This window comes from Malaclemys terrapin, chromosome 10 (assembly GCF_027887155.1).
Source record: "Malaclemys terrapin pileata isolate rMalTer1 chromosome 10, rMalTer1.hap1, whole genome shotgun sequence".
NCBI lineage: Eukaryota > Metazoa > Chordata > Testudines > Emydidae > Malaclemys > Malaclemys terrapin.
This window is the reverse complement of record NC_071514.1, coordinates 6,098,633-6,123,790: the sequence shown is the minus strand read 5'-3', so window position 1 is coordinate 6,123,790 and position 25,158 is coordinate 6,098,633. Positions and strand designations below refer to the sequence as shown.

General features: G+C 46.2%; 1 protein-coding gene across 1 annotated transcript; it reads left to right on the top strand.

Annotated features, from left to right (window-relative positions):
- The first annotated feature begins 532 nt into the window (after nt 1-532).
- RAB11A (RAB11A, member RAS oncogene family) lies at nt 533-24,762 on the top strand. Its single transcript, XM_054041766.1, has 5 exons — nt 533-675; nt 10,853-11,048; nt 12,406-12,599; nt 15,666-15,746; nt 23,160-24,762. Exons 1-5 carry the CDS (start codon nt 636-638, stop codon nt 23,297-23,299), a joined length of 651 nt encoding a protein of 216 aa, XP_053897741.1. The 5' UTR covers nt 533-635; the 3' UTR covers nt 23,300-24,762.
- Nucleotides 24,763-25,158: the final 396 nt, after the last annotated feature.

Here is a 25,158-nt window from a genome sequence, read left to right as displayed (position 1 = left end):
AGCCCCCTGCCCCCGCCCGGTGATGCCTGCGGCGGGACCGCCCTGCGGGGTCCTGCCCGCCCGGCGCCGAAGGGCGCAGCCCAGTCCGGGCCCAGGGGGTCGGAGCAGGAGGGGGCGAGCGGCGGACAGACCCAGGGGACGGGGGGCAGGCGGGCCGGGCCTAGCCGGGGGCAGCCTGGAGGGACGGGCTATCGCCGGGGCTACGGGCGGGTACAGGGCTGGGGAGCGCCCGTCTCTGGGGGGCGGAGGGGAGTCCGGGTGCCACAGCCTATCGCCACGCCCAGGGGCGGGCCCGGTCGGGCGCTCCCAGGCACGGGCACCGCATCGCCCCGTGAGGCGCGGCGCGGGACAGCGCTGTCGGGCCGCGTCGGAATCACGGCGTGAGGGGCCGTCCGTACAGCGCGGGAGGCGACGGCGGTGGCAGACCGGCCCCGCCCCGCCGGTGGGCGGAGTCAGCGCGGTGACCCCGGAAGGGCTGCCCCCCCCGGCTCTCCTCCCTGGGCGCGGTGACCCCGGAAGCAGTTCTCCGGTGGGGCGGGGCGCCGAGAGCGGAAGTGCCGCAGCGGCCGTAAGGAGGGGCCCCGGGTTCGGCTCCTCAGTCCTGCGGCGGCTCCCGCTCTCTGGCTCCGCGCACCATGGGCACCCGCGACGACGAGTACGACTATCTCTTCAAAGGTACGCGGGCGGGCCGGCCGCCCGCTCTGCCACACCCCGCCGGGGCCGGGCTGCGCGGGGGGCGCTGCCCTGGGGGGGGTCGGGGTCGCCTCCAGGCCGGGCAGCGCTCAGCACCGTCCGCAGCAGGGACAGCTCAGCCCGGAGCCTCCCCGCCGGAACGTCCCTTCTGGGCCTGCCTCTCCTCCCCAAGGCGTGGGTGGGTTGGGGGGAGCAGCCCCCTCGCCCGGGCCAGCCTTGTGCCGCTGCGAGATGCTCCCGGCTCTGGGCCAGGTCCCTGCATTGGCATCTCAATGCCCCGGGGGGAATCGGACCCCTCGCCTAGCCGTCCCCCCGCCAAGTCTTGTCCCGGGCCACAGCTTGGTGGTCCTGGTTGGTGCGCCCCAGCCTTTGACTGAGGGGAGGCCGTGAAGTGTAGTCCGGAGGTTGCTTCACTATTAAAAGAAACTTGTTTTTGTAAACCCTTTCCGTCATCATCACAAAGCAACGTCAGTGTCTTTGATTTCTCCCTGGGGGTTGAGTAAACCTCAAGCTTGGTTTTCCGTTGTGGGGCCGAGGAAATGGGTTGGCCGAGATGCTTATTCTTGGTTTGATAGGGTAACACGTGATTTAACATTTACATTTCAGTTTCTAATTATAGTCCGACTATAAGATGGAGACCTGCCATCTGTTTTGGAGGGAGCCTTGTGTTGTCAGGTTCTTATTCGTGCCCAAAGAAGGCTGAATGATGATCACCAAAGAGAACTCCAGAAACCCTTTCAGATTTTCTGCACTTCTAGAGTGTTGGTTTTAAATACGGAGGTGTGAGTATTGCTATACTAGCCTTGTAGGGGATGGCTGTCGCTTTGGACAAGCCCACTCAAAAGTGACCAAATAAAACTAAATCTTGGAGCAGTTTTAATGTGAAACAGTCATCCTGGGCTGTGATCTTTGTGCAGTGCTGCTCTGCTCCTGAACTAAGAGAGCAGTCAATGTGCTGAATAAAATAACTAGTGGTTGCACAGAGGGAAAGTAGAAGTCACTTCCTATTACAGTTTACAGGTTGAACAGTATTGTTAAGGCAAATTATCCCTTTTCGGGGGTTGACGTTGGCATCATAAGCACAATTAGTTTCATGCAGTAGTAAATATTGCATTACTTGCCTCATACTGTGCTGGAGTTGTGCTCCAGTGGTTACTGTAACCATTATCTCTCACCCACTGACCTCACTTCCTGTCTTGTCACTTCATAAAGCTCCCGGAAGATAAAGGCAGAAATTCCTTGTTTTCCAGGGTCTAGGCAGATTCTTCTCATTTTGGTTCAACTGAGTTTTGTTAAAAATGCATCAGAATGTAGCAAATGGTCCATTTAACCTTTATCTTTCTGACAAAATGAAACGGCAGTTGTTGGAAATCTTCATAAGTAAGACATGCTGCAAAAGCACAGTGAAATGGTGACATTGAGTATTTCCTAACTTTAAAGCAAACACTTAAATTGCCTATTTTGAAAATATTTCAGAGGTAACCACATGCTGTAATACTAGAGTGGAAATCTGCATGTATTGAACACTGGATTTAAAATATTAGTTTGTACCTTGTAATAGCAAAGGAGCTCTGAAATGTTACTGTCATAGCAGTAAGGATGGACCTCAAAAGGGAAAATGCAACGATTTTCTCTCCCTATATTTAATTGCAATAACTTAAATAAACTTTTCTGTATGTTCTTCCATTTGGAAAGCATTTTTTTATCATACTTTTCCTTAAGTACAACATCTGTCAGGGTAAATATATATTACAACTAAAACCAAGTCAGGGAATCTGGTTACAACAGCAATTGTTACCTGGCAAGGTTACAATCCATGTCCCTTTTGCAGTGTAGAAAAACTATCTTGGTGGTCATTAATTTAAGCACATCCTGTCTTGGTTACACTACTGTTTACACTGAATTATTAAACCACCATCCTAAATCACAAGCACTACAAAAATTGTATAAATTAGACATATTAAAGGATGTCTTTTGTATGGAAAAATGCAACATTAGTTTAAATTTATATAAACTGATTACTTCTCTAATCCAAATGTTACACATGTTTATCTTCAGAAGAAGGAAAAATGCAAGAAAATAAAGTGAGCATAAGGGAGGTTTTATGGATGAGGAGATTGAGTTCAATCTTCAACCTACCTTAAAGTAACAGGGGTGATATCTTCTATTCCTGCTCTTACTCCTCCTCCCCTGTTTGTACAGGACCTACAGTATTAGTTCTATAGAGTCAGAGACTGACAACCTTATCTCCAAATCTGTGTTGATAATGCTGGCGCCTAGGGTATGGGCCAACCTGCACTACAGTGACAACTAAGTCAGGAGAGCTGTTGCAACTTAGCTGTCTCCTGACTCTGTTGTTCAAGACTTTAGCATGGTTCAGTGGGACTTACAAAAAGTCGGGTTTTGTTATTTCTGGCTGTCCCACTCCAATGTGTTGCCCTTAAGGTTCCTATCTTTGGACTGCTTGAAAGACAGCAATGGCCAGAGTACTCTGAGGCTGCACTGCAGAAAGCAGATGAGATCTACGAGCTTCAGTCACTTAATTTATTTTTTTTACTCTTATTTTAGAAAAAAAAAAAAGTCCTTGTGACAGCCACTGCCCTCTTATGACCCGATTTAGGATTAGATAGGAATTTATCAATATTTTTATACCCATGTTGTAGAACCAGGCTGTTATCTAAGCAGCATATCACTCCTTAGAGTAGACAGTGCAAACTGTTGCCCACTGTGAGTTTATGTATTGGATATGTTATAGGAATCTTAAGATGACTTTGCTGCACATTGTCAATTACACCTTCTGTGAAACTCTTTCATGCTCATCCTGATCTTTCAGTTCTATAAAAACCGTTCGTAGGTACTAGTCCAACCAAAATGATGGTTCTGTATTTATGGAAATAAAAGTTGTCCAACTGGCTGGATGTTTCGTTGAGCTACAGCTCAGTGAGCTAGCAAACTCGCTTCCCCATTTCTGAATTTGGGCCTGACTGCACTGACAATCAGCTGACTGGTAGATATGCTTGACAGGAGGAGGAGTTATTGCATCTTGCTCATTTTTCTCCAACTTGATTGCTAAATCAAAGAAGGTCTGCTAAAGCTGCACAAACCTGTTGGTCTGGGTTTCAGACCTCTCATTACTGTCTCATACTTGCTCTGTTCATGGAAAAACCTGTCGCCTGAAAGCCACTGCTATTTAGAATGCTAGCAAACCCTATTGGGGCCTCTCTCTCCATTACAAGTGAAGGCATTTTCTTGTGATATAGCAAATCTCATGATGAATGTGGAGAACAAGATTTGTATTTATTCATTTGTATTATGGTATTACCTAGAGGCTCCAGCTGGGTTGCGTTATGCACTACAGATACATAGAACAGACTGTCCCTTAACCCAGAGTCCTCCAGTGTTAGTATAAGATGAGACAATTGGTTGACAAAGGGGGAGGGCACAAGATTAACACATTATGTTTATCCTCTCACTGTTATCACTGCTTAACAACTGCCTAGCCATTCTAGAGAGGTTTTTTTGGTCATCACAGCATAAGTGGGTTTTAAGGAGAGATTTGAAGGATAGTATAGTAACTTTGCAGACTCTTAGAGTTCCTCACGTGTATAAGGGATATAAAATCACAAAATATAGGAAAGGTTTGTTATTGGATACAGCTGTCTGTGGTGGGAACAAAAGCATAAATAATAAATCCAAGTGTTTTCAGAAGTAACCCTTCAATGCTTGTAAATGTGTCCTAAACTTTATGATGATGAGGTTAGCTGTTGTATTCCACCCCAATGTTTATCAGTGATACATTAGACAATGCAAATTTGTAGTTATAGGTTCACCATTAAGGTTTAAACTGGAGTCTGAGAATATAATTTCACTAGCTAGTTGAAACACTTGAGAAAATGGTTGCTTTTAAGCTTTAAGGCAAAAGCTAAACATGGGTTTTCATCTTAATAGTTTGGTTTTCATGCAGCCTAAGATGCTGAATTTATATACGTTTTAGACTTGTACAGAACTCTAGAGAATCTAATAACCAAAAAAACCAACCAAACAAACTACAATTAAAGGCATTTCATTTTGTTCACCAAAATATGGGACTTGCTATGGCAGTGGCAACAGTAAAACTACTAACATTTAGCTGAATTATTATTGTAAAGGGTTGTACAAGTGCTTAGTGTCATGCTAACACTAATTGCACTAGCTAAAAGTAAGTCACATAAGGACTACCTTTTAATAGGATGGAAGCTCGGTATTAGAAATTGGAATCTTTCATTAATTTGTTTGATCTTCTAGATCAGTGGTTCCCAAACTTGGGACGCCGCTTGTGCAGGGAAAGCCCCTGGAGGGCCCGGTTGGTTTGTTTACCTGCTGCATCCACAGGTTTGGCCAATCGCGGCTCCCAGTGGCCGCGGTTTGCTGCTCCAGGCCAATGGGAGCTGCTGGAAGTGGCGGCCAGCACAACCCTTGACCCGTGTGGTGGAACAAGTTTGGGAACCACTGTTCTAGATGGTGGACATGCTAGCTTTGGTGGTGTCAAATGTTTAAAGGACTATGGCAAGAGTTTTAAGCCTGGTTTGATTTTGTTTAATTGCCACTCACAAGAAAGCAGTCTCCTAAACTGTAAATAGATTTAGGTGATCAATAGTTCAGTTGCTATTACAGTAGATTTCAGTATGATTTAACAAAAGTATAATATTTTCCCTGTTGCACAGTGGTTAACTATAAATAGCCCCAAAGATCTGTTCACTTGGATTCTGCTTTCATAGAGATTTGGTCATACTGAGGATTAAAAACAAATAGCCATATTTTTTACCTTCATTCACAAGTAACAATCAGATACAGCAACCTGGCAGGGGAGAGTGAACTCAAAGGAGAAATGTTTTGCAATCAGTCAAGGTGACTAAAAATGAAGTGTCTCAATTGAAAACTGGGAAAACACTTGCCGAGGCGCCTTTTAAAAATACTGTGTTCAGTTTGTTTGCTAGCGAAGAGTAATGAGCTGAACTGTTCGGTAAGAAAGTGGCTCTTGGGAAGCTGGGTTTTGGAAGCACTCTGGGCCTCATTCTGCAGCTGTGAAGGCTGTGGCTGGTACAGATGCCCAGCCTTAATGCTCTGTAAGCCCGAGTCGTCTTGTAGCTTTTTTTTTTTTTTTAAATATACCTTTTCTCCCATCTGCTCTCCCTACCTTGATACTTCTCCGATCCCGATTGCCATGTGCAGCTATAGACTGCTCCAAAGTATGGGACTTACTGGCTTACATCCTAGATCAGTGACTGCTAATGCCCATTGTGTGGCAAATGTAGGGTATGTCTACACTGGAAACTTCAAAGTGCTGCCGTGGGAACGCTCCTGCGGCAGCGTTTTGAATTGTGAGAGAGCTCTCTAGCGCTCCTGGTAATCCACCTGCAGCACGCTTCCAGCACTTGGAGCCTGTCTACATGAGCACTTTAAAGCGCTCAGACTTGCTGCACGCAGGGGGGTGATTTTTCACACCCCTGAGCCAGCAAGTTACATTTTATAGCACTCTAAGTGTAGACAAGTCCGTAGGCCTTGAAACAAATGCCATAAAACCCACTGGAAACCCCAAAGTTGCATACATAATTACTTTCAAGCCCTGATGGTTAGGACCTTTGAATTACACTTTGATCATCCTTGTTTTTCTCCCACACTTCAGTTTTGACTAGAATTTTAGTAGCTGTTGTCACTTTTGGAGCTAGTACAGTGTGTTTCTATCTGAAGGCATGGGATCAAGCTTCTGAAGGATTGAAAATGTTAATTTTTAAGGATTCACAAGAATATTGGATGGTATCAAAATGCCAGAATCGAAGTGGGTATGTGTGGAGGGACGCAGAGATTATTTTAAAGTGTTACCAAATTTAGTTTTCAGTATGTGTGTGTGTTAGCTATGAACAGCTTCTTAGTAGTTTTTAAAGAATAATAAAAATCTTGCCTTTGCTTTGCCTCTGTCAGGCTTAGAGCCCAGTTGTCTGCTGATGTTGTGCAAAGTCCCCCTGCCATGTACAAGGGGAGCTACAATGGCCCAATTAAGTGGAGAAAATACAGAGATGGGGGAAGAGTGTCTGATATTTTCTTCACTTAATTGGATCACTGTAGCTCCTTTTGAAATTTGGCACAGTAACTGTTCACTCATGTCCGCAACAGCATGGGACTCGGGCTAGCTGAGAGAGAACCACGGCAAGTTTTGTGGAATGACTGAAGGTTTTCATGTTTAATACTCAGGAAAAATAGCAAAAACATTGGTGATGGTGGGAGCAGGGATAGCTAAACTAGCTGATATCCATGCTGCAGGGTCATACTACACAACCTGCTGGGGACAGGGAACTTGGGGAAAGTAGAAATCTACCTAAACAAGAAAACTCTTCAATCCCTAGCGTAACAACTGGCTGCTAGGAGATTGATTATAGGCGATAGAACTTGGTAAAAAAGGACTTTGAAGGGTTCCCTCTCCCAATAACTTCTACAGGTATGCAATTTCTGACATTGTAAAACTTGGCCTAAGCTTGTCAGAATAGATTAATAGATTTCAAAGCCAGAAGGGGGACCATTGTGATTGTTTAGTCTGATCTCCTGTATAACAAAGGCCATAGAACTTCCCCAAAATAATTCCTAGAGCAGATCTAGGAAAAAGTCTAATCTTGATGTTAGAATGGTCAGCGATGGGGACGCCACCATGACTTTACTAAAGTGTTCCACTGGTTCGTTACTTTTACCATTAAAAATGTACACCTTATTTCCAGTCCGAATTTGTCTAGCTTCAACTTCCAGTCATTGGATCATGTTATACCTTTCTCTGCTAGATTAATTATCTGTTACCCATGTAGGTACTTGTAGACTAATAAATCACCCCCTTAACCTCGTTAAGCTAAATAGATTAAGCTCTGAGGCTCCGTCTACACTAGGAACTTCAAAGCGCTGTCGCGGGAAGTGCGAGTGTGGTCATGCGCTTCTGGTAATCCACCTCCACGAGAGGACAGCTCTGAGCGCTGGCGCTCACACCCCTGAGCCAGCAAGTTAGAGTGCTATAAAATGTAAGTGTGACGAGCCCTCTGTCTCTCAACATACCTTTTAGTTTCTAATAATTCTCATGGCCCTTCTGACCCCTCTCCAATTTATAACGTCCTTCTCAAATTTGTGGGGACTGGAACGGGGTGCAGTATTCCAGCAGCGGTTGCATCAGTGCCAAAAGCAGAGGTGAAAACCTCTCTACTGCTACTTGAGATTCCCATGTTTATTCCAAAAATTGCATTGTCCTGTTGGTTACTGAGTTTTGCCAACAAAAGGAAAACCCTATGGTAAATTGTCAGGTGACACTGATGCAATTAATACTCCTGAGGGAATTCTGTGCATCCCTGTCAAGCACACTGGGTGTGGGCAGGCAGGCTCAACCCAGCAGGATCCAGGTGTGGAAGGGCTTAGTGTGTGTGTGTGTGTGGGGGGGGAACCAGGTGTGGAGTGAGAGGGTTTTGTGTGGGGCAATCTGGGTGTGGGTGGTTCAGTGGGGATCTGGATGCACAAGGACTTGTTGGGAGGGTTCCGGGTGCAGTTGGTTAGGCCTCAGCGGGGGCAGAGGGGTCTGGGTGTTGGGGGAGTCCAGGTGCAGAGGGGTGGGGGTCCAGATCCAAGGGGGTCTGGGTGCAGAGGGGTGGGGATCTGGATGCAGTGGGGTGGGGGATCTGGGTATCGGGGCATCCAGATGGGTGGACAGGCCCCCATATAGTGACTCCTCCCCCCTGCAGCTAAGGAGCAATGGGTCAGGAAGTGGAGTGGGGGGGGGGGGGGTCTGACCAACTCCAAGTGGAAGTGTGTTCCTCCCCCAGCCCAGCTGGGAATAGCTGCTGAGCCCGGTGGCAGGGTAGGAGCCACCACATCCCCAGCCCTGGGTAGGGCTCGGTGTGGGAGTTCTGGGTGCATGGGGTGAGGCTCAGCTGGGGGTCTGGATGCATGGAGGGTGGGGGTCTGACCTCCATGCATGAGGGTGGGGGGCACCAGTCAGGGCATCCCCAGCCTCCCCACAGTGATTTACCTCTCAGCTGGCTGCTCTGGGCACCCGCAACCACTTGCCCACGCTGCTGTGAGGGGGGGCACGTGACCACTCGGGTGGCTTCCCTTTGCTTCTGGGTCAGAAAGACTTTTCTGCAGGAAAGCAAAGAAATCTGCGAATTCTGCATGTGCACAGTGGAGCAGAATTCCCCCAGGAGTAAATTAAATAGACTTGTCCCTTGCACCTGGGTTGTTCCAATCCTGCATCTCCTGTGTTAGCAAAATCAGCTATGGGAGGACAACTGAAATTTGACAACATTGAGCTGTCATTCTTGACTAAAAGCCAGATTCTGTCTGTATCAAATGTGGATGTCACAAGCCTAAAATTACCCAATCTCTAAACAAATGGTTAACCGAGACTTTGTGCTGCGTACGACTTCTGCAGCATGGCTAACTTCTTGCTGAGTCAGCTGGCAGAGGAAGCCAGAGAGATGTTTTCATGAAGTACTCCCTCTAAGGCCGTTCTTGATGCTACTGTATGTGTTCCCTTTTGTGGCGGGGGGGGGGGGGGGGGGGAGTTCAGAAGATGCGTCACTGGTACGATGGCCTTTATAATAAAGGAAAATTCCTCTTACCAGTGTTGCTTTTTGAATTTTTTTAAATTAGGCCCAGAAGCCTCAGAAGCAGTGGACAGTAACTGGGAAAGCTGCCGTGTTAAGCTGCAGCAGGTCTCTCTGCAGACGTAGAACTCAGCCCGGGTTTGGTTTTTAATACTTGAGCCGTGTTTAATTTCACCATTCCACTCTTCTTATACCTTGAAAGAGTGTGACTCTTTCAGAAGGCATCCTCAACGTACTTTGTGCTGGAATACCTCCATTTTTAATGCTAACTCGGAGGTGCTAGGAGCAAATATTGCAGACTTTAAAAACAAAAGCTGCCCAGCAAAATCACTTGCCATGCAATTGTGGGCTCTCCTTTGCTGTTGCTGGCGTTGACTCACTCCCAGCTGGCAGGTTATCTGCCTTCCTTCTCTAGACCCTTATTTATCCTGTTTGTTTTCCCTGTTATCAGTGCAGTGTTTTATCGCTGTCTGGGCGTAGGATCATCCGGCTGGTCCATTGTTGCTGTGAATCAAAGGAATGGCATGGCTAGAGTTTGAATGGGTCACCTCCACGCTGTTGTGAGCCCTTAGGTTATACCCAAAGCTGTGTCTTTAACCTCAGCCGCACAGCCTGCTCCAAATAACCCTCACAAGATCATCACTTGCTCCAGGAATTGGATTTTGGACCTGCTGTCAGTCTCCTTTCTTCTGCAAATGTATCCATAGCTGAATCCCCAAACCATAGCTGGGGTGAGGCTCATGGTGTAGCCCTAAGGGGGCAGGTTCCTGGGTCTGGATGAGCTGGATTTAATCGGCAGGCGAAATGGTGGGGGCTCTAATATCTTTCTGCTCCACTCATTCTGGAGCTGGGCAAAGGCCAAAACGGCTCTGGTATGATGGACTGCTCTAATTTTTACACTGGAAAGCAGCATCCTAAAGCAAATTCTACCAGCAGAGGACTGCTGAATGTGTTGGGTTGTGGCTTTGCTTGCACCCTACCAGGCTCAAGAAGGTGACAAAGCTGATTGACCATGTTGGTTTTTTGCATCCCAGGAATTCCCCTGGTATTAGGAATCCCTGACTTTCCCCTTGGGGAAGCTCGTGGTTTCCTGCCAAAAGACACAAAGGAGATCTAGTTGAGAGCCCACGGACTCTGGTTACAGAAACACAACTGGCAAATTCCAGCTGACTTTACTCCAAGGATTGCCTTGATGTGAAATTCAAGTTGTTGGCCCTTCTGAGGTGCTCAGATATGGCTCATTACCATAATAAGTAGCTAGATAACTATGGAGTATTTTACTGCACTGTGGGAGACTAAGATTTGAATTAAATAATGGTAAAAAGACCCTGTTCAAATGGTGTTGGATTTGGTATCTCCACTTGTTTGGAGGCGTGGAGAATATTTGAGCAGTTAAGACAGCTGGCTTGGCTTTGCTGCCTTCTTTTGCCCACATCTCATTGTGTAAAGTAAATGTTTCTGTGAATAAAGCTAATTATAACAATTGCTCGGAGTATATTTGCGGATGATGTGCAATTCTGGTGACACTTTTTTTGTCTTGTCTTTAGTTGTACTTATTGGAGACTCTGGTGTGGGCAAGAGTAACCTCCTTTCTCGATTCACTCGCAATGAGTTTAACTTGGAAAGCAAAAGCACTATTGGAGTGGAATTTGCAACAAGAAGCATTCAAGTTGATGGCAAGACAATAAAGGCTCAGATATGGGACACAGCAGGACAGGAACGATACCGAGCTATAACATCAGCGTAAGTGATAAGCACAGTGTATATTTTTACTGGAACTAGTGTTTGGTTTCAGTTTTCTCCTGAATCTGAGAGAAATTAGAACTCAGAATCCTTTGTGCCGTAATGAATGCTTGAAAACATCTCCCTGTAAAGTGGTTAAACCGGAGACTGGTAAAAGCATGGTATTTTTGTAGGCAAACTTACTGGGTTTCAGGAGTAAAAATTGTCTTCAGTGTTATATATTTCTATTAAATTCTGAATTGGATTAATTTAGGCCCCCTTCAGATACACTGAGTGTATGGGGCTATTTTAATATTGGTGAGAGGAAATGGGATATTTGGGATCTTATAAAGTACATCAGATGTCGCTAATATATGGATGGAAGTCTGGAGTAGCAGTCTTAAACCAAACCAAACCCCAGGTTCTTTAGCCAGTCCCTGACTAAGGCATCTTACTTGTCTGCTTCTCTGCCCATCTGTAAGTGGCAATATTACTTACCCACTGTGCAGGGCCAAATTAACTCTCCTGTGGGCCCCGGGCTATTAAATTTTTGGGGGGGCCCTGGGGTTTGGAGTGGGCTGAGGGAGGGGATTAGGGTGTGGGAGGGGGTGCAGGCTTCGGTCAGGAGGCGCTTACCTCGAGCGGCACCTGGCTGGTGGCACAGCAGGGCTAAGGCAGGATCCCTGCCTGCCCTAGCTCCATGGTGCTCTGCTCCCTGAAGTGGCTGGCATGTCTGCCCCTAGGCAGAGGGGCCAGGCTGATCTGCAAGGTGCAAGCTGCCCGTGCCCACAGGTGCTGCCCCCGCAGCTGGGGGCAGTGCACAGACATTCCCTGAAGGCCCCTTGCCTAGGGGCTGCAAGGCCACATCAGCGAGCCAGCACTCGCAGCTCTGGGCCCAGCGCCAAGGCTTGGGGACCAGTGTCCGACCCATGGCATGGAGACTTGCTGTGGGCCGGATGAAAAGAAGCAACAGGCTGCATCGGGCCTGCGGGGCCCCCCTTAGCTGCAGCCCCTGCATTAATTCGGCCCTGCCACTGTGTAAAGAGCTTGGAGACCCAGCTAACTACAAACTATTTATAACCCTTTAAGTTTTTTGGACTTTGAGGTTTTATCATTTTTATTGTAAAAGCAGAAACTCTAATAATGCTGTAGTGGACACCACTAGTCCCCATGCAGCAGCCTTAGCTAATTGGAATAACTGTCTGGCTTAAAGTGTAAGGTAAATGACAACAAAATGGAATTGGGTCTGCTTATTCTAAGAATGGATTGTCAAATAGCACAGTCAGTGAGATTTGGTTCACCTTCTGTTACGGCACAGAGGAAGACTGTTCGAATCATATTGTTCGTTGATGATTCAAGAATACATGTCTGCCCACAGGTACTACCGTGGGGCTGTTGGGGCTTTGTTGGTTTATGATATTGCCAAGCACCTTACCTATGAAAACGTGGAGCGATGGTTGAAAGAACTGAGAGACCACGCTGACAGTAACATTGTCATTATGCTGGTGGGTAATAAGAGTGATTTGCGTCACCTGCGTGCAGTCCCTACGGATGAGGCCAGAGCTTTTGCAGGTTAGTGGATTAAATGTAGTTTGTTGATGGTAACCCCTCTCTGGGGATTGGAAATCCAGACAGGCTTTTAAAGAACAAAGGAGTGAGTTGTTACTTGCCCTCTCAGCCCACTGTTAACACACTTCCCCATAGACATCAGCGCTTTGCTCTCGGCAAGCAGCCTAGTGGCACCAATCCTGATGCCATTCCTTGGATCAGCCACAGGCATTTGGGCTGTGACAATATCCATTTAAACCCAGGTGCAGAGTTTCATGCGTTCTTGAGCTCCAACACTCTCAGGGATGCTAAGACCCTAAGTCTCTTGGGTAGTAGCACTGCCAATCCCTCCGACCCACCTTTATTTCATCGGTGGCACGTGACCTGCCAGCTGGGTGAGGCTAGCCCCCAGCCCTGCCCCTTCTGCCCAAGGCCCCTCCCCTTCCGCTCCCCCCACACACAGCTGCCGGCCTCCACCTCAGGCTAGCGTCCCCAGCCCTGGTGTCAGGAGGGTGCGCACTGCTGAGCAGGAAGCAGGATAGGGTAGGGGCAGGGCCACGCCTGGCTGTTTGGGGGGTGCACAGCCTCCCCCAGCCTATGATACCCACCGCCCATGCGTTATTTAGCGTTTACGACTGTAGACACAGCAGTGAAGGCAGCAAATATACAGACATGAGACTGGTTTCAGTGTTAGTCTGTATCCGCAAAAAGAACGAGTACTTGTGGCACCTTAGAGACTAACACATTTATTAGAGCACAAGCTTTCGTGGGCTACAGCCCACTTCTTCGGATGCATATAGAATGGAACATATATTGAGGAGATGATATATATATATTATATATACACACATACAGAGAGCATGAACAGGTGGGAGTTGTCTTACCAACTCAGAGGCTAAGACATAAGACTGTTCAACTTGGTTTTGAGCACCCCCAGCAGGTATCAAACTCAACTGGTAAGGCCTTTTCATCAAATGAGAGCTTTGTCTCTCAGACTCATTGACTTTAAGGCCAGAAGGGACCATAGTGATCATGTCAGTAATGTGCAATTAAATTCTGGGGTCACCTGCCTGGGTCAGTCATTGTCACCTTCATAAATAACAAGTTTCAGGCCAAGTTTCTTTTGTACTGGAACATGGATTTGGGTTCCCTGCATTAATAACAGTTAGTCACTGATTTATGCAGGTGCTTGCACGCAGCTTGCCTCACAGGCTAAGTGAGGATGTTTGCATGCAAGTAGGATGACACCAGAAACTGCATTTTTGGACTCAAAATCCCTGAGGATCATTCCCCTCTGACACAGGGGACAGCTTTGAGATGCTTGCAGGAGGGTTTCCCTCTTTCATGTAACACTTAACATCCAAACTTGAGGTTGAGAGAATGGAAGAAACCACAACATGGAAGTCAAACTTAAAAGAACTAAAACAGACTCCTTCACTTCCTGCACTCTGAGTGATCACTCCTTGCCTGAGGCGACTCACACCTCCGTGCTCTGGTGACACTGAAGTGAGGTTCTAGAATAGCTTGGGGGGAGAGGGGTAAAGTTTGGATACCAAGCTCTCCTTTACAGGACACTGGAACAACACCTAACCTTACCCCTGCAGAAGCAGCACTACCTCGTTCAAGAAGTTAAATCATAGAGTTGCTGTGGCAGGGCGGAGATATGGCACTAGCTGAGGAATAACCCTAGAAGCCCCCCTTCCCCCCCACTGTGTGGAAGTACTATAAAGCAGCGTTTCTCAACCTTTCCAGACTGCTGCAGCCCTTTCAAGAGTCTGATTTGTTGTGTAAACCCAAGTTTCACCCCACTTAAACTTACAAAATCAGACAAAAAACAAAAGCGTCTCAGTTCACTATTACTGAAAAGTGCTGACTCATTTTCTACCATATAATTATAAAAAAAAAATCAATTGGAATATCAATATTGTACTTACTTTTCAGTGTGGAGTATACAGAGCAATATGAACAAATCATGGTTTCTGAAATGTTAGTTTGTACGGACTTCGCTAGTGCTTTTTATGTAGCCTGTTGTAAAGCTAGGCAAATATCTAGATGAGTTGATGTACCCCTTGGAAGACATCTAAGTCCCCCAGCGGTACACATACCCCTGGTTGAGAACCACTGCTATAAAGTCTCACTAGCACATACTGGGGTAGACTGGTGCCTAAAACATGCAGCATGTGAGTGTGTTGTTACTGGCACTGGGCATTCATGGCAGGTGGCCATCCTAGTGTCCCCTCATGGTATGGGGAGGCCCTGCAGGCCTGGTTCCCTCAGCTACCTCTTCTGGAGTTCAGAAATAAACCACCTTCATCCAGAGTCTTTAAACAATATTCCCCTACTTTTAGGGTCTAATTTATTTAGTTTAATAAAGAGAGCTTCCCTTTAGGTGCAGGGGTCCCCCAGCCTCCTCCTTGGTACAGAAGCCCACAGCCCAACAAGGAGGGCTGTGCTCATTAATTCAGGACAGCTGTGGCCTCTAACTAGCTCCTCCCCAGCTGGCCCTTCTTACCTGAGTGCTTTTCTCCCTGGGTTTGGAGAGCTTCCTGGGCAGTAACTTTCTCCTGGTGGTGGCTCACTGCTTTCAGAGAAGAGGCAGAATATATACAGCCCTCTTTCCCAGAGCTAGTCCTGGTTGGTTGGAAGAGCAAGGAGCCTTGCCCCGCCCTCTTTACAAGGCTCCTGGCTCTGGACCCTTAAAGGAACAGTAGCACACATTTCCCACAAACACAAAGTATTCTCCCCATGACCCCCAGTATTCTCCCCCCATAGCTGCCTCTGCCATTTTCTTAATCCCTTGAGTACCTCAGAACTCCCCAAACCTCTCAGCAGGGCCATGCTACAGAACAAGGCTTGGCTGACCCCCTAGGCTCTACTGTCCTTATGGGGACAGACTACCCCCATTACAGCACTGTTCTCCTTGTCCCCTTTAGAAGAGAGAACATTTGTTTGTAACTACACTTATATCGGTACACAAGGTTTTCAACATGAACTGCAATAAATCCAGTCTCTGGCACAGGAGGACTGCTTGATTGGAATCACTTGTGCGATGCCTGCACTGTAATTTACGATCTCTCTCTGCCCACACAGAAAAGAATGGCTTGTCATTTATTGAGACATCTGCTTTAGACTCTACGAATGTGGAAGCTGCTTTCCAGACTATTCTGACAGGTGAGCCTTGTAATGCTTTGTGCGGTCTGTGTGTGCGCTGCTCAGGGGAGGAACTGCAGATTGTGTGCAACTTTGCCATTTAAACATGCAATTTCCCCTAGATTTAGAGACCACGGGCCAGATTCTCTAGCCTGCTGGTTACAGCACTAGCCTAGGACTTGGGAGATCGGGGTTCAATTTGCTGCTCTGTCACAGACTTCCTGTGTGATCTTGGGCAAGTCGCTTAACCTCTCTGCGCCACAACTCCCTATCTGTAAACAACGGAGAGAGCAGCACTACCCTACCTCCCATGAGGGTTGTGAGGATAAATACCTTAAAGATTGTGAGGCACTCAGATAGTACGGTGCTGGGGCCATGCAAGTACATTAGATGTCCTCTACTCTGCACAAGCAGTACATAGTGGCTGGAAACTGGCCACATCTGGAGTTCCCAGCAGGCATAGCCAGCTTGAACCCCACCTCCTGCAGTCCATGACATAGTAGGGCAAGAGAAGCCATGTCTGCCTGCAGCATGTCGAATTCCTACAGTTCCCTAGTTGATTGCTCCTTACTGGCTATAGCCAGCCAGTGCAAATTAGAACAGCCCAGAGGGCCCTCTAAACTGCTAGAATCTACACCAGACCAGGACTGGAGTAGAACCAACCACAGCATCAGAGAGCTGCAACCAGCTCTTCTGTGGTGCCCCTGCAACTGTATTCAGCAGTGAGTCTAGCCCAGGGGTTCTTAAATGGGTGGGGACCCCCCAGGGGGTCATGAGGTTATTGCATGGGGGGGGGTCACAAGCTATCAGTCTCCACCCCAAACCCTGCTTTGTCTCTGGCATGCATAATGGTGTTAAATATATAAACAAGTGGTTTTAATTTATGAAGGGGGGGGGTCGCACTCAGAGGCTTGCTATGTGAAAGGGGTCACCAGTACAGAACTTTGAGAACCACCGGTCTAGCCCATATACCTTTGCATCTATCCTGTGCCTGGCTGGCTGCCCTGCCCTGGTAGGAGTGCAGTCCTACTTCTAAATTATACCTGTCTCTGTACTGTTCAGCACCCGCCCATGGTCCATTCCTGTGGTAGCAGGCACTAGTCTGTTTGAATGTGTTCTTACCTGGAAAATGCCCATGTATAGGCCAGAGAATTTAATACTTTGTGTCTTTAAAATGCACTGAAGAGGACCAGACTGTCAGCAGCTATATTAGAATGTGAAAATGTAAGAGGAGATAACTTGCACCAATCATTCAATATTCATGAATTACCTTGGAGATCACTTTGAGGCAGGACAATTACTTATAGCAATTGATCTTGTCTGAGTTTACATCTGTTGTAGGAACAATGAAGCAGTCCTTGCTGACTCCTAGGTAATTTGCATGTTTTGCCAAGAACAGCCAGGTATTTGTTAAACTAGGGAAGTACCCAAAGTGTCAGGATTTTTTAAGAATGCTACATGTTTGAGACAGATTCTCCTCTTCATGAATTTCCTGTTTAATAGAAGACTTAATTATTACTGCAATTGAAATTACATTTTTAATGTTTCTTGGAGGCTCCTGAAATGCTTTTTTAAACCCCAAATCCCTCAGCATCCCTGTATAGTACATAAGTGTACCCATTTTACAGACAGGTGATCGGAGGCCCAAGGAGGTTAATTGACTTGCTCAGGTCCATGTAGAGCTGGGATTAGCATGCAGGAGTCCTGATTCCCAGTTTCTGCTCTAATCACTGTTTGTGGCTCCTTTTTTAAAAACTTCAGATCAGTCCGTGGTGATTGCTATGAATACTAAAATTAAGGCTGAAAGAGTAAACTTCATAAAACTGGACAACACAAGGAGCATTATTAACCTGCATATCTCTCTGCTGAGTATCTATCGATGCTATTTCTGGGTGTGGGGCAGGGGAGTGGTTGACGTGTAATAGGTAGACAGCATTAGACAGGTGCTAGCAAGCTTGTTGGAATTCCATTCATTTTCATTTCAGGCAGTCTGCAAGGTTCAGCCTGAGGCATGCCAATTTTGCACAAGTGTTTTGGGAGAAGCAGTCTCTCTAACTGCCCTCCACCAAGTCCCAGCAACCAAATACCTTCGCCATCTCTCAGGGTCATGTACATTTCAGCATGTGATCAGAATGTATGTCAGAGTGTGCAGTGTGTATTTATGGATGTGTTCTACACTTCAAACTGAATAGCTTCTCTTCAGCTACACTGCCTGCCCCATCTTGACTGGTAGGGGTAAAGACCCTTGGCACAGGTGTTAGTATTTTAGCTTATTAGTTCAGCTCTGGCAGTGTAAAGGAAACAGAAATCTGGAAATCCAGCAGATAGAATGCTGTGTAAGTTGGTTTCTTCCGAAGCTGTCAAATTCTGTATAAATTGCCCCTAGTTTATTGCTGCACCGTACTGTTCCATAAAGGCGTTTGTTGTTTGCACCAGGCTGCTGTCTTAGCTACACAATCAGACTAATATTCTGCTAATGCCATGGGGAAGCAATGTACCTCTTGGGGAATAGCTAGATGAATGAAGGCTGTTCTCAAAGCAGCCTATACTACCTTGTCTTACATGCCCTTATCAGCATCTTTTATTCCAGAAGTTGTTTTGGATTATAATTAGTGGATGTTCTATTTCCATGCTTAATTTTCCTTCACGAGGTGCATTTTGTAATCGGAGAATAAGTGAATCAAATCCTGCCCTCACTGGCTTCTGGAAGGTTTGGTTGCTGCTCAACAAATGTAGATGTTCCCTGTGTGTTGTGGTGACAGTATTTTAGATAAAGAATTGTCGGGCATGCAGATGGTGTTCCTGTTCAGGGGGAGTTGGATCGTGTTTGAGGAAACACTTCTACTGATTAGAGAGCATGTGGCTTGTTCTAGTTGAGCTCCTGTGTCAGGGAGATAAAATGAAGTAAATATATTAGCAGCAGGTTGCCTCCATCCGCACTTCAGCTGGCGTGTGAAGGATGAATGTTCTCCCGGTAAACTTCTTGATAACACTTGTCATAGCTGGCTCTTTCCAGCCAAAACCTACTAATGATTATGGGGGGTTACTTCAAGTGTGAAATTCAAATTGGTTGGTGCTACCCAGTCCCTACTTGCTCTGCACAATTTACTCTTGGCAAAGAGTTATGTCCCTGACACCTCTACGACTAGGGTGTTGAGGGTGAAGCATTTCTTATTCTTCTACAAAGCAAATCAGATCGGAGCCATAATAAACCTAAAACCCGACAGGCTAATAACCAGTGTGACACACAGAAGTAGAGACTGACTGCTCCGTCACGTCCCCCAGCGTTGGCAGGGCTGGAACCGCATTGTAAACAGGCGATGGCTGCTGTTTTCCACATCTAGTTGCTTATGCAACCCTGCACAGAGCCGGTCTGACATGGTGTTTCAAAGCACTGGCAGCCAGCCTGTAGTAGGGCTCCCAACGCTGCTCACTGCACGTCAGCTGAACTGGTGTTAGTTATAGCTAGAGCCATTTCTCTGCAATGTGTAGGACCAGCGAGGCCAACTTCAGGGTTCTCCAGCACCCGCTAAGAACAGTGTCATTCACGGCCTTTCCTTTTTCTTTTTAAAAGCAGCTTTAAATGTTAGGGTTCGTGGGTATGGGAAGGATGGGTCCGCTGGTGTTATGGCAGCTTATGCTTGTGCACGTACTCCACCCCGATTGCAGGTGGAGAGGGGCAGAATGCCCTTTCGTAGCCTGGCTGCTCGTGACAAGGTGGAGCTGGAGTAGAAGCTCAGACCCAGTGAGCGCCCAGCTTGGTGCAGGGTTCAGCTGCTTAGGAGTACAGGTTCTGGACTGTTATCAAATCGGGCAATGTCTGTCCTTGCAGATGATCCAAATGGCCTTGTTAACACGGCAACATTTAGCCCTCCAGGGCCCGATTCCCACGGGCAGCGCTGCACACTGCTCTGGCAATGCACGGGGGCCTTACAGTGAGTATTTGTTATAACTACAGCCACTGTCAAATCCTCTGCATGGCCAGAGCAAGGGACAGTGGCCTTAGTGTAAATGGGAATCCGGTCTCAAGTGTGTGACGTGCTGTCTCCTCCTCTTCTGCCCTCCCCCGCCCCCATCAGCCTCTTTCTTGCTGCTCTGCCCTTCCTCTGGGGCTGCCTTCTCACCTAGTGATTTGTAATGTTACCTCTATGGGGGGTTCCCACCAATGACGACAACCTGGGGATTTTCCCGTTAAAGAGCTTGGTGCGCCTAAGAATGAGGGCAACATTGCAGTGACCTAAGCAGGCCCTGTGCAAGGTTCCTCCTAGAGCCATGTCACTTTCCCAGCCCTGTTGCAGTGCAAGGCCTTTTCTGAGCAGAGATTGCCAATTACAGCGACCCGTGCTACTGACCGAGCACTTGATAGGGACTTGGATTTTGTTACTGAATGGAGTGTGAACTAGTAATCTCTCTCCTCCTGCATGTCTTCATTAGCGTGCAATCCTTAGGGACTGGCTAGTTGTATAGCATAGGCCTGGATATGTTGATAATCTTCGTGCAGGCCTCAGAGCCTCTGCTGCTGCTGCCACAGGATGATGCCGTGCGGCAGGCAGGCTATAGATATCCCATGTCAGACCAGGGTAAATTTCAGCACCCAAAGGAGGAATCAACAGTGCATGAGTCTGTGAAATGCCATCCAATTCTTGGGTAGTGGTGGTGAGGGAGCTTGAAGCCTGTAGGATATGGGGATGTGAAAACAGAAGCCTCTCTTTTGTAAGTTGCAAATCTTTGCTGGCAGCTGTGGAACAGGACGGGTGTGATGTCTGATGTTACAGGACTGTTAGTGCTAATGCACTGGAGTGTGTGCTCAGTAATGCTTCTTCATGAAAATACTGTTTTCAAGCCTGGTGTCGGCAGAGGTTATCCACTGGTGAAGTGCTGCTGGTGAGTTGTAACTGTAAAGGCAGCAGCATTCACTTGTTCTTAAATAGTAATAGGTCAGATTCTGCCCTTGGACATGCACAGGAAACTCTACTGACGTCAGTAGGAGCCGTGTGATGGTAAAACTTGGCCTGAAGATCTTGATGCCTGAGGAGCTCCGATTCCACCCCACCCAGCAGTACTTCAGGGTGAAATGCCCTGATACATGATGAGTTGCATGTGTTATCTAAAGAAGAATTTTCAAGTGTTCCATGGAAGGTGATGTGTGTGGGTTTTTGGCTTGTAGAACAGACTTTATATGATGCATAAACTCAGAGCGTGGGCCCTTAGAATTGCTATCTCCGCAATCCTGGGGACTTAAGTGCTGGAGACCTGTTAGAGGAATGTGTGTGTTTCATTGAAGTTCACCCCATTTACAACCTGAATTTGCTCCTATGCACAAGAGACCATTAATGCTATTTCAGGCTGCTTTGGAAAGACCTGACTGAAAACTGTAGTAATTCTGAAACCAGAAACCCTCTTCCTTTCAGTGTGGCAACTGCTGGGTTTGCTTAGATCAGCAATTCACGTGTGTAGTCAACTGTGTCAAACTGAGATCATCCTAACAGGTTCTTCCTCTTGTATTTAATGAGAGGTGGGATGTGGTGGTTCTGAATCCCCAACTTGCTGCCCTTCTCTGAACGAAGGTGCCACTGGCAGATAGTGGTATTTTCTTTGTATTATCAACAAGCCTTGTACGCTGGGCTCATGTGATTTTGTCCGTTTACCCTGCTACTCAGCATTCAGATGCTGTATGCACTTGTGCTGCCTGTCCTGCAGGAGAACTTCAGGTCTGACTTGCCTGTTCGGTCCCTGGGTGACTGCACTTGCTGGGGTTTAATTTTGTTCACAACTTGTTCAAAACGCTGCCCTTTCCCTGCACCTTTATCCCGGTCCCATTTGCTGGAAGACCTCTTTCTAGCACACTTCCTATTAGCTACAGAAGCAGACACAGAGCTGTGTGTATTCAGCCCTTAGCAGCAAATGTTAGACTTATCTGCACGTTTGCTCAATTTGCTTGTGTTGAAATGTCCGGCTGTTCACTTCTAAGCAGTTTATTGCTCACATTCTGAACAAATGCTACTCTCTAGTGGAGGAAATATTTCTTGGTTTGGGGTTAAATAAGGTGCCAGTCAGGCAATTGTTATTGTACCGATAACTGACTGGGACACTCCAAGAGAACTCCGATCGCAGCTTTTTGTGCAGCGAGGGATATTTGCTGAGCTATGCTTTTTCCTCGTTCTGCCCTAGAAGAAAGAGTAAAGTGCAAATGTCTCGTGCTCCAGCCCTCGGAACTCTTGGTGTACTGCGTATTGTGGAGCAGCAAACTGCTGGGTGGAGGAGTTCATTTATTTTCACCCCCTCCCCAGAAGAACAGTTCCCCTGGCTGTAGCAGAGGGTGAGGCAGTACCAATTGGCATACTTCGTTCTAGTTTGAAATCAGGGTAGCTTTGGCCTGATCTCAAAAAACTTGTCCACTTACCTAAGAAAAGCTTGGAAAGGGACTGTAGTTTTGAATAAGAATTTGCAAGAGATTCTCTCATTTACTCCTCCATTTTGAGGCAAGTAGTAAGTTTCCTTGCTAAAGCCAGCGCGGTTATACTGTCCTTTCTTTCTCTTTGAGCATTTGAGATGCACTCACTACAGCTGCAGAAATGCTTAATGCCCAGGGTCTGCTTTGCACTCACTAACTGCAGGACATTTTGAGGTGAGGCTTCAAATCCAAGTATGTGCTGCACCTCTGAGGCACTAGGAATGGAACAAGAATGAGCTGAGTTTTCCATTTCAAGCTTTATTTTCTTTCACTTTGGAGTCCAAATTTTGTCTGTAGATTTAAAGTCAGAGCTTTGCTGTTCAGACATGGGGTACTTTCTGTAACTCTCCCCAGGTTGTGTGTCCTGGATCTAAACCTAAACAAGGCCTGTCCCATACTCTGGACACCTCTAAATAATTTTTTTACAATCTAAGACTTCTCCCAACAGCAAATACATCAGACATAAGATAGGCCTGAGGGTCTTTTGGAGCAGAGGAGCAACTGCCTCTCTGAGCCCTCTCCAAAAGGTGGGAATGTAGCAGCCACCAGCTCCATTCAGCCATGCTAGCATCTGCAGACGTATCCACAGCCTTACGATCATCAGGAGCCATATACAGCTCTTAAAAACTAGCATGGGCATTTCAGTCTCCCATAGCCTAATCCTCTTGCTTGCAAGTTCTGGCTGCAAAATAGCTCTCTTCAAGGGAAGAAACAATACAAGGGAGCTATAAGTAGTCCTGTAAAAAGCAAATGAGCCTTGGTCACAGGATAGTGGAAATGTGGTGGTACAGTTGAACTGATTGTGAAGATACCTAGATGATGTAACCTACACAGCTGTGCGTCTCATTTTGTTTCCAAGTATTGACAAACTTTGCTGGTTTATATATGAAGTCCAGAAGATGCTAAACTTGAGTAACTTATTGGTGTTGCTGTGATTGAAAATATGTGCATAGTAACTGGTTTCTGTTCTCGTTTTGCAGAGATCTATCGTATTGTTTCTCAAAAGCAAATGTCAGACAGACGTGAAAATGATATGTCTCCAAGCAACAATGTGGTTCCCATCCATGTCCCACCAACCACTGAAAACAAACCAAAGATGCAGTGCTGTCAGAATATATAATTGTTTCTTCTTTCCTAAAAGGCTGTGTATATTCCCCAGGTCCAAGATTTAAATATATTTGTAATTCTTGTGGTTACTTCTTTGTGTTCAATTACTTCCTCTTATTATTCCTTCTGATCTTTTTCACGTCTTAACACTTTGATTTTAGTGTTAAAATCATTATTGCTTCCAAATGGCTGCAGCATTTTCACAACTCTGACTCGCCAGTCTTGGTTTAATAAATTGTTTGAAGTTCTGATTACTTTCCAACATGATGACTACTAGTTGGGTTACTAGAATGTCATTTTGTAATCCAGCTCAGAAATGTTAATTCTGACCTTCCCAAAACATTACTGTCAATGTTAGTGAATATCTCTGGGCTATTTAAACTAGATCATCTTTCTCCACTTCAGCTGTTAGGTCTTGCATCCAAAAATTGCTTATGAAACACCCATTGCTCTTAAATGCAATTTTACAGTAAAGCTAAATGTTTCGGTTACATCTTGAGGTGGTCAAGGTATGTGGATTTTTATTAGTAAATATTATGGCAAAAACGATTCTTGTTTTGCATCGAAGCTGCAGACTTCATTATGTGCAATGGTGCTCTTGAGTTCTAATTACTGTGCAAATGAGGTCATCATGGGAGGGAGGAAGTGCTGCTGGGAGGCTGAAATGGGAGACAGTGGTGGGAGCTCATTCAAGGTGCCTCTTCTGAAATAAGACAAAGCAACATGAGTTAAGTAACGGATTCACTTTTCTCTCTAATATTGGAACTTGCAGCACTTTGTGTTGCCCGGGAATTGCACTCCATGGTACAGGCAGTATCAGAGGATGAGAAAGTTCTTCCTTTCCACAAATGAGTAGAAAACTTGAGGGAGATTGTGTCATGTACCCATAGTTTATTTATATTTGCAAATGCTTAATGCTGGGGGTCACCAACTTCCATGATGTTTAAAGTCTAATAGACTGATTTCAGTACAAGTCAGTCAGCAGTTGCAATAGACTGAGCGATAAGGTTGTGAACTGTGCCTTCTGTCACTAGACTTTTGAAAGTACTGCATAATACTCTTATCTCCGAACTGTCCAGTAAATGGTTTGAGTTATTGGCACTTAAACTCCTACAGTACTTAAAAAGCTATGAAAAAGTATTGGAGCGGCGTGGGTGGGAGGAGAGACATTCCTCAGACACTGATACAATCAACCTGGAACATCTGTATGTGGGCATGCACAAATTGCTGCATTTATTAGCCAACCTTTCTGTCTTGCGGTGCTCATGATGTGTAAGGCACACGGAAGGCATTGCTGTAGTCAGTCATTTTTTTTTAATCCATTTCTCCTGTTCGTGTATCAGTTCTGAAGATGCTATTGGATCTGTTTGTAAATTACTTTGTATTTTATGCACGTTCTGTAACTTGATTCTTTTTTAAATATTGATTTAAAATACAGTCATTCATGATAATAAAGATTTACAGGGGACTATTCCATATAGTGTCATGGGTATTTTTTTGGGAACTGGAGTTTGTCTTGGCAAAATGATAGGTTGTCTTTCAGGGTACATGTTATGTATGCAGCTAAGGATGTGCATTGTAATGGAAGAATTTCCCAAGGGTACATCTGGAGTACACCTAAAGCAATTGACAAGGAAGGGACAATGCTGCTCAATTTATCTCACCTGCGCTTGAAGTGTTTTGAATCCAGGCCCACAGTCATCTGTTTCAGTGACATACACATTCACCAGAGATTGGCAGCTCCAAGACATTTTTGTGCCCTCAGCTGCACTCCATGCCTTGTCATTTTCACTTGTAAATAGCTTCTGCAAGCTTTCTTTCAAATAATGATCATGTAGCCAAGAAAATTAGCAATAGTATTGGAGATCAAAT

What these genes read in the sequence shown, in the direction of transcription:
- RAB11A (XM_054041766.1), top strand. Translation starts at nt 636, where the DNA reads ATGGGCACCCGCGACGACGAGTACGACTATCTCTTCAAAG. An exon ending in GTACGACTATCTCTTCAAAG is followed by an intron (nt 676 to 10,852) that starts GTACGCGGGCGG and finishes TCTTGTCTTTAG; the next exon opens with TTGTACTTATTGGAGACTCT. An exon ending in TGAGGCCAGAGCTTTTGCAG is followed by an intron (nt 12,600 to 15,665) that starts GTTAGTGGATTA and finishes CTGCCCACACAG; the next exon opens with AAAAGAATGGCTTGTCATTT.